The sequence below is a fragment of the Zingiber officinale genome, chromosome 3B, assembly GCF_018446385.1.
Source record: "Zingiber officinale cultivar Zhangliang chromosome 3B, Zo_v1.1, whole genome shotgun sequence".
NCBI lineage: Eukaryota > Viridiplantae > Streptophyta > Magnoliopsida > Zingiberales > Zingiberaceae > Zingiber > Zingiber officinale.
This window is the reverse complement of record NC_055991.1, coordinates 24,446,690-24,456,592: the sequence shown is the minus strand read 5'-3', so window position 1 is coordinate 24,456,592 and position 9,903 is coordinate 24,446,690. Positions and strand designations below refer to the sequence as shown.

The following is a 9,903-nucleotide window of genomic DNA, read 5'->3' as shown; positions in this document are numbered from 1 at the left end:
AGCTTGGTTCGTTTAGATGTTATCAAACTCTCAATTCAAGCTTGTTTGATTGTTTGAAACTTTTAATTGTTTGATTGGTTATTAAGATTGATAATTTAAATTTATTTATTTTATTTTATTATTTATTTATCATATTGAAAAGAATTTTATTAATAAATATTGTTCGTGAACATTGTTCACGAACGTTGTTCATGAACATTGTTCACGAACGTTGTTCACGAACGTTAACGAGCTGAACACATATGTGTTCAAGCTTGTTTGTTTAGCTTAACGAGCTGTTCAAGCTTGTTTGTTTAATTAATCTAATGTATATTGAACGAACATAAACAAGCTCTTACCAAGCCGAATACCAAGCTTATTCACGAACGTTTGATTCATTTACAGCCCTACCTAACACTGCATTTTGTACAAAGCACCTTAATTAACACAATTTCCACCAAAAAGTCTTTTGCGGTAAAACGTACTTTGAAGAAAAATAGTTTTATTGTCAGCGTGAAATTCGTATGGAGAATTAAATAAATACTTAAAAAAAACAAAATCTATAATTTCTAAGCTATAATAAGTTAAGTGATGAGTAAGTTGTGCCCTGGCCCAGCAGGCCCGCACCACAATGCTAAATGGGTCATTAACTGGGCCGTTTTTCTCTTGCTATATTCATTCTGTTTACTACGAAATGACCGAAGCAGGAGCCAATTGCGAAACCCACTCTCAACTTCCTCGATCTCCGATCTCGGTCTCGGTCTCCGCCGGCAATAGAACTTCCAGGCGACGGTGATGGCGGCCTCTCCCGACCTTCTGTTTGGCCTCCGCAACAGCTTCTACTTGGGCGCCTACCAGGCCGCCATCAGCAGCAGCGACATACCAAACCTCACCGCCAACGACGCCCTCGAGCGCGATGTCATCGTCCAACGCTCCTACATCGGCATCGGATCCTACAAGGTTCGCCTTCCCCCTCGTGATATTTACTCTCCTCCTATGGATCTGTTCTTATTTGCCTAAAGATTCGGATCTCTGATTGCATCTCTGCTTCTTTGCAGCTTGTCATAAATGAGATCGATTCGTCGGCACCTACTGCTCTCCAAGCCGTCAAATTACTCGCCCTTTACCTCTCCGGAAGCAAGGTTCGAGTTTTTTCTTCCTTTCTTCTCATGTGTCTATCAGATCTTGAATTCGATAGGTTTGATTTGATACATTTCGGACACGTTTCCTGTGATCTGGGAGGTTTGGGGCTCCATGATAGTCGTGTTATTCGACCTTTTTTGTTCTTTCTGATTATAACTCTAAATAGCAATATTTGACAAACAGAGGAACTTGCCTTTTACATTTTTTTTCTGTCGACAAATTATGCTCAACATAAGATATAATTACTGATTTTTCTCATAAACTTGTATTAACAAGTATTAAGATTTTGATTTTGAATCTTAATCATGAACTGAACTATGTGGCCAACTTTTATTTTAAAAAAAAAATGCAGAAATCTGCTGGATGAGTGAGCATATGCTTATAGTTTCACATGAAACCAAATTATTGTTTCCCAACTAAATCAACATATGAATTTGTTCTTAATACAAGCTATTTTAATAATTATTTTAGTCTAAGTAATGTATCATGTCCAATACCATAGGTAGCACTGTCAGTGGGGGAGTTGGAATGGAGGAAATTGGATCAGTAGAGCTATTAGTTTATTAAAATTACAACATTTAATTGCCATGTCATAACTTAAAGGTTTATGTATGAAAAGGTTAAGCGTATATATTTGTTCTAATCTTGATAGGATGCTCTAAATAGATCAAAGTAAAAGGATGCTATGGATTGACAAAACTCATATTGGTCGTGATCTTTTTGGCAATTAACCGTAGAATTTTGAACTATCTATTGAATTTTTTATGACTAATGTTTTTAATATGGGTGTTTATCTATTAAAAATGTGCAAATGTTGGAAATCCATAGTTTTCTCCGCTGATACTTTATCTGTAAGCAAGTCCCTATTTCCATGTATCCAAATCAGTTGGTGGCAAGAGGAATGGATGATAGTAAAAGTAGAGGCAAGGATTAAGCGAAGTTTCGAAACAAGGATGGGATTCACAGGGAAGAATAACTCATTAAAGATGCTCTTGAGGTGGTTCAAAATATTGGCAGCAATGTTTTCCTTTTTTGCCACTGGCTTATTGCCTGAAGCCATTAAGTATCCGGATGCAATCCCTATGTCAAGGGATCGATTTTCTATGTAGACCTAAAAACGTTCTCTTTTTTTTCTTTTTTACAATTGATTAGTTTGGAGAGACAAAATGTATTTAAGGTTCAAGGATTTCTCAGAATATGGGGAATGAGTTATTTCATCATTTCTTCTATGCCTCATCATGATAAATGCACCCTGATGGATTCTCATCATATCTTATTTTTGTTAATTAGGAAGCTGCTATTTCGAGCATCCAAGAGTGGTTAAGTGATGCTGCACTAGGAAACAATCCTGTCCTTCGTTTGATTGCCGGGATCATATACATGCATGAACAAGACTACAATGAGGCACTGAAACATACCAATGCTGGTGGAACCATGGAACTGTGAGCAGCTACTTTCAGCCAAAGATAAATATATGCTTATCTTGATTATTTGGTTCTCAGTATGGATTTTATAACCTGTAGCTTATGTTCTCTTCTCTATTTCACCCAAAACTAAAAGCTTCTTGGTAAATTTGCTAGATGATGATTTTTCTTGAAATCACATAATTTATTCATGAAAATTTACAGATCCATTTACTATACGTATCAAGAATTTCTGTTTCTTATAAACCTCTCTCTGAGTGTATTATGTTTTCTTTTTTCCTTTTTTTATTAAATTTTTTGGGATCTAACACATTTTGCTGTGACAATTAGATGACCTTATTTGTTAATGATTAATATAAATACATTTTTTTTTTACTTCATACGTTCCCCAAGATTGAGTTTGACACCGAATTTTAGAATGTTAAATAGTCTAGTAAATTTGGATTTATGGAATTTGAACAGTCACATTTTGAAATTTATATTCCACATAGGTGAAAGCTGAAATTTGTTTCACTAGACTATCCTTTTAGTTCAATGCTGCTTTTTTATTGCAGTTAATCTGTTATTGGTTTCTGAAGTATGGTTGAATTTTAATACTTTTTGCAGCTACGCACTGAATGTTCAAATATTCATTAAGATGCATAGGTCAGACTATGCAGAGAAACAACTTAAAATGATGCAACAAATTGATGAGGATCATACGTTGACCCAACTTGCAAATGCGTGGTTAGATTTGGCAGTGGTAGGCCTAGTTATTAACGATTGCAGCAAATACTGATATTCAGATTTCATGAGTTCATCTCAATTATCTGGTGTTTCAGGGTGGTTCTAAGATACAGGAAGCTTATCTGATTTTTCAAGACTTCTCTGAGAAATACCAGATGACTGGAATGGTTTTAAATGGTAAGGCTGTTTGTTGTATTCACATGGGTCACTTTGACGAAGCTGAGTCCTTACTGCTTGAAGCACTAAACAAGGTAAACTTGAAAATTTATTAAAATTTGTCTTGCACAATCAAGCAGTTCGTCAGTTATATTTTGATGGATGATAATGCCATTTTTAAGTCATTGCAAACTATACAGTTTATAAAATATGAGATTTATGATTTCAGGATGCAAAGGATGCAGAGACTTTGGCCAACCTTGTTGTATGCAGTCTTCACCTAGGCAAGCCTTCCACAAGATTTCTCAAGTAAGCAATTGATACCCTTTCCTCAACCATATTCTATGTTTCTCTGATTTGATTATGGGTGACTTAAATGGATACGGATCTAGATGCATCATTTGTTCTATTAGTGGAAATGTGGGGTTAAGTAGGTATATGTTTCCAACACATTATACCCTCCCAGGTTTGTGTTATGTCAGCATTGGTTGGGGGACTGCCGAGTTGAAGTAACAAAGACAATATTAAAGAAATTCTAAGAGATAAAGGCATTGTTTTGTGGTGATTATCTTGACTTTCATTTTCAATAATCTTCTAAGTTGTCTCAAATCTTTTCTTTTGTTTTTGGAGGACCAGAGTTGTCACATAATCAAGGTAATTCTCCCAATTCTCAAGGCTTAGAGGATGTGAACAAAAAAGATATTCTTAAACAAGATTGCTACCTAATACCCATAGATAAGAGCTCATTTATGTTTGTTCATAACAATGAGTTGATAAACTTGAATGAATGAATCAGTGAACAATCCTAATAACAGAACAATTTGGCTCATTAATATTCATGAACAATGTTCACATCAAAGCTTGTGAATTATGTAGGATTGTTGCGCTGAGGGAGGGAGGGAGGGGGGGAGGAGTGAATGACACTCGTGGCTTTCACGTTTTTCGCGTAAAACAATCGTATAGAGTTGTGTAGTTGACAATAGAAATAAGAACACAAACACCAAAGGTTTACTTGATTTGGAACCTATGACTACTCCTACTCAATGTTCGTGATCGTTGATTGCTTTCGTTGTGCAATCACTATAGTTTTAGAAAATCTTTATAAATAGAGTACAGAGATGAAGTACAAGAACAATACAATTAAAGTACTATAATCAAAATTATATCGACAATTTTGGAATTCGAAGAGACCTGCTTTCGGTTGTCGGAGCAGCAGTACGACTTCGTCGGATTGTCTTTGGAGCAGCGTGCAAGGGAAGGATCTCGAAGATAAGTTGTGTTGAAGCTCTTGCTCGAAGAAGACTTTTATAGAAAGGTGCCTTCAACCTCATGGAAGGCGTCTTCAACTCCATGGAAAACGCCTCCAGCTGTATACTTTATTCCCATAGTATTGAAGTCGATAACTTTCACAATTTGCGAAGTTCATCCACCCGAAGGCGCCTTTAGCCACATGGAAGGCGTCTTTCAACACTGTTCATCCGAGGCTCTTTTGTGCATTTCACTTCCTGGAAGACATGTTAGTCCAAAATACCAAATATATCTTGTAAAACAAAGTTAGCACAATAAAATAATATGGAAATAAAAATATTTGACAATATCCGGACTGTCCGATTTTGACTTTCGAATTTCTCGTGAAACCCTAGGTCGAACCGATGCATATTGTTCCCTCAACGGGGAACGCGTCCTCACCTACTGCTCTTAGGAGAATTTACCTTTTACTAGGCTAGTCCTCCAGACCGTTTGGATTTTTGCTCAGTGTCTGAGACATCGGGACTTCATGCTAGACGACCAATCCGGACCCCTCTAGTCTTCCACTTGGTGTTTACGACCCCAAGGATTTTCACCTAGCGTCCTCAACCCTAGAATTTCGCCTAACGTCCTCGACCCGCCAAGACTTTGCCTAGTCTCCCGGATCAGGACTTCGTTGCCTAACCAGACTTTCCACCTAGCTAGCCTTAACTAGAACTTTCCTTTGCCTAAGATTACTTAGGACTTTCCTGCACACTCAGTTCAACTTATTAGACAACAAGAAACCTTAACTTTGAACCCTTTGCTATAATCAAAACTTAGGTTCAATCATTTGGTACTTCCTGCACCAACAAATTATGCCTAAAAAATGTGTGCGGACAAATTCATTTATATATATTTGTTTATAGACCTGTCTAGGTTTTCAACATACATGTACTTAGTTTTTTTTTCTCCTCAAATAGGATCATAATTGCATTACTTAATTTTTTTCTCAAATAGGTATCATAATTGCATTTTATGCATACTAGGCTTACATAAATAATTTTTTCTAGTTGATATGAGCACTAGCATTAGTATGTTATTTAAACTTGTAAACAGTCTTATAAACTAAAAGGAAAAAATATATGTTTAGAATGGTCCATCTTATTTTTAAACAATTAAGAAAGATAGGTTTCATTTTTTGGATTGCCTTTAAGTTAGGTTTCATTTTCTGAAGTGTGATTTAACTTAGTAAGCAGAAGTTGCATCTAGTTGAGTACTTGAGCTTGAGTATTTACTCAAGCTCAATTCAAGCATTGCTAATTCTTTTAATAAATAAACTTGAACCCGATTATACTTAAGTATAAATTGGAGTAGTAATGATCTCTAAATTGGACTTGACAATCTCTTCAAAACCATTCAACAATTGTGTCTCTTGCACTTCCTGTGATCTATTGGTGAGGTTGTATGTTCGTCTTGAACCTCTGGGCCTAATGATGATTGATAAACTTAGATTTATAAAGGTATATGTTAAGGATAAATCTTGAAGAATCCTGTGTTTGTGCGTGTTTACGTTAATTCTTTTGAGCAATCCATATCATTTATGGAGTCGAAACTGTCTGTATTACTTTTGAGCAAATCTTTCCCATTTATCAAATCATCCAGATGTTACTTGTTCATACTCTTTTTCTTTGATCGTGCAGCCAGTTGAAGCTGTTACATCCGGACCATATGCTTGTTAAACGCCTTGCAACAGCTGAAGATAACTTTGATAGAGCTGTTCAATCCATCGCATGATTCTATGTTTTGCTCTAGTGGAATTCTACTCGATCACTGCTCTGTTGTCGCCTTCTTTTTGTTCTTGTTTTGTGATTGTAATGCTCGTTCTCTACTAGTCAGATATCTTAAAGCGTATCATTATGTCCTTGAATATTTTTCCCTGATATATTGAACCATTGAATTGCCTACTTGGGATGTGTTATTGCCTTTTAGATTTGAATTTTACCACGAAACTTTGATCGGTCTATTCATCTATTTTTATTTGTTTAATAAAAATAGAATTTCTTTTATATATAGACACACTCCGAACTCGATTTTAATTGTAGTAGATTTTTTAAAATTATTTTTTTACTATATTAGTGACAAAAGTTAAATCCGGATGGTAATCATTACGGAATCGTAGTTACTACAATATTATTGTGATTAGTTTAATCACGTTGTCGTAGTTGCTACAACATTAAGTGTGTGTTTAGGGTTGTAAATGAACCAAGCGTTCGTGAACAAATTTAGTGTTCGGTTTGGTAAGAGCTTGTTTATGTTCGTTCAATATACATAAGATTAATTAAATAAATAAGATTGAACAGCTCGTTAAGCCAAACAAACAAGCTTGAACACATATGTGTTCAGCTCGTTAACGTTCGTGAACAATATTTACAATGTTCGTGAACAATGTTCACGAACCATATTTATTAATAAAACTCTTTCAATATGCTAAATAAATAATAAAATAAAATAAATAAATTTAAATTATCAATCTTAATAATTAATCAAACAATTAAAAGTTTCAAACAATCAAACAAGCTTGAATTGAAAGCTTGATAATATCTAAACGAACCAAGCTCAAACCAAGCTCAAGCCAAGCTCGAACCAAGCCCAAGCCAAGCTCAAGCCAAGCTTGAATTGAGAGCTTGATAACATCTAAACGAACCAAGCTCAAGCCAAGCTTCAAACAAGCTCAAGCTCATAAAAAATAAACCAAGTCAAGCTTGAACACTCATTTCAAAAGCTTGGTTCATTCTAAGCTCGGCTCGGCTCGATTATCTTATCAAACAAGCTTGAACAACTCAAAGCTCGACTCGGCTCAGCTCATTTACAGCCCTATGTGTGTTAGCAACTATAGACTTGTAGTTGTTACAACATGATTAATTGTTTAATCATATTGTACTAGTTATAAAGTCATAATTGCTATAATGTTAAGTATGAATTGTAGCTGCTATAATTTTGTCAGCTATGAGTTTGTAACTATTATAACGTTAAGTCTGTGTTTTAACAGGTACGAAGTAGCTACGGAACCGTAGTTGCTAAAATAAAGTGGTGATTTATTTAATCACGTTGTAGCACTACGGACTCATAGCTATTATAATATGATTAAACAAAGTAGTTACAATTTTTATAATTGTTACACTATAAATTTAATGTTTATATATATATATATATATATATATATATATAGGAAAGCTACGCTATGGACTAAAATTTGCGGACCAGCGGACTACCCTTGTGGCAAGTCCGCGTCACAGGGGTTTTGTTAATTACTTCTCGCCACGAGTCCCTGCAAAAGCCCTCCTCTTCCTCTCGACGTTGTGCCCTGGCTTCTCTTCCTCCCGACGCTGCCCCAACTCACCGCAGAGACCCCCTCACCGAGTCCTTGCAGAAGCCCTCCTCTTCCTCCCAACGTTGTGCCCTAGCTCCTATTCCTCCCGACACTGCCCCAACTCCCGATACTGTGCCCTGGCTTCTCTTCCTCCCGACGCTGTCCCAACTCGCCGTAGAGACCCCCTCCCTGTGCCCTAGCTCCTCTTCCTCCCGACGATATGCCCTAGCTCCTCTTCCTCTTGACGCTGCCCAGACTCACTGCAGAGACCCCCTCGCTGAGTCCCTGCAGAAGGCCTCCTCTTCCTCCCTCCCTGCAGAATCTCTTCGATCTAAAGTGTAGAATCACAGCAAGGAGTGGAACCTCTCACAGGCGCAGCATAACTCGCAGTCCTCCTCTTCGAAGTCGTCCTCACTAGCTTGCGTAACTCCTCGATGCTGCGACATATTCTCACAGGCGCTGCAAAGCTAGGTTCCACAATCATCCTCGTCCCTTCATTGCCGGTAAAAGCTTATTTTTATAAATTGATTTATGATTCTTTGAAATTAATGTTTTCAAATTCATATGTTGGGAAGGGTTGTATATAATCTTTGTAAAATTATGTAAATCATATTTAAATTTCCTAAATTATTGATCGATGTCAATTCAATATTCATGTCCATCTACTAGTTATTTTACAAAAGAAGGTTTGACAGTAAACTTCACGTAAAACATAAGTTCCTAATTTTGGTTAATGTGATATTTTCTATTTGATTTTTGTTTTGCATGGTCTGTTAAAGTGTTGACTTATTTAGATATTAGTAATATAACCATGCATGGAATGCAAGGGAGGTACACAATCCATAGAGTAATATAACCGTAAATAGGATTCTCATATAAGACCAACTTACTAAATACCTCATGTGAGACCATGCTTTTCCTGTGATGTGCTTTCTAATCTGGTTTAAAAACATCAGTAATATTTGGTTTCTTTAGTGGTCAAAATTTTGGAAGTTTTGAAATATACAGTTATAGAGTTAATAAGATGTAAGCTTCTGTTTTGAAATACACAACACAGTAGAATTATTTATACTTTGTAGCAGTAGAAAAAAGTTATTGGAAATTAGTTATCTGTTTACCAAATTTGTAGTGTTTGGGGATTGAGTCATGCTTGGTCTTTAAAAGAGACCCCCAAGCTTTTGTTGTTGAAATATCTTTAAATTAATGAATTTGTTGTTTTGTTGCAAATTTTAAAACATGATTTGAATCTTTGTTTTGCTTCTGTGTTATACCGTCATTTATTGTCAATTATGTTTTTCATATCAGTTATGTAGGAAATTTGCAAAACAACATTTCCTTTTATCGACGAATGGTAAATTTTTCATTTTAAGTTTTAATATTTTATTTATACAAAATTCTAAATATTGTTTTAATGTAGGGGAAAACATATGTTGTATTTGTTGGATATAATCCGGGTATTTATGAAACGTGGATAGAAGCATCAAGTCAAGTTATTGGCTTTAAAGGCGCCATATATCAATCATACAAATGTAGAATGGAGACACAAAAAGCTTTTCAAGCGCACTTGGATAAAATTTTTTCACCAATTTCCATTTCATCATGTGCAACTTCAACTTCGGGATCAAATTCAATTTAGACAAACAACTTTTGAGCTCTGAAAAAAAACTAAGTTGAAGGATACATTAAAAAAAATAGAGCAGCTTTCCAATTCCTAGTTGTTGTTATTGTTGGTATTATTTTTTATTTTTTTAATTTGAGTTCAAGTTGAACAATGGTGTTTCAAGTGGTGTATCGAATTTAAAACATATGTTATGTTATCTTAATATGTTATGAAACATTTGTTATGTTTGGAATTTGGTTGGTTTGTTAATATTT

General features: G+C 35.5%; 1 protein-coding gene across 1 annotated transcript; it reads left to right on the top strand.

Annotated features, from left to right (window-relative positions):
- Positions 1–657: 657 nt before the first annotated feature.
- Positions 658–6,622, top strand: LOC122056215 (coatomer subunit epsilon-1-like). Its single transcript, XM_042618049.1, has 7 exons — positions 658–939; positions 1,038–1,121; positions 2,413–2,564; positions 3,153–3,288; positions 3,368–3,523; positions 3,658–3,737; positions 6,359–6,622. The coding sequence occupies exons 1-7, from the start codon at positions 775–777 to the stop codon at positions 6,450–6,452; spliced, it is 867 nt and encodes a 288-aa protein (XP_042473983.1). The 5' UTR covers positions 658–774; the 3' UTR covers positions 6,453–6,622.
- The last annotated feature ends 3,281 nt before the right edge of the window (positions 6,623–9,903 follow it).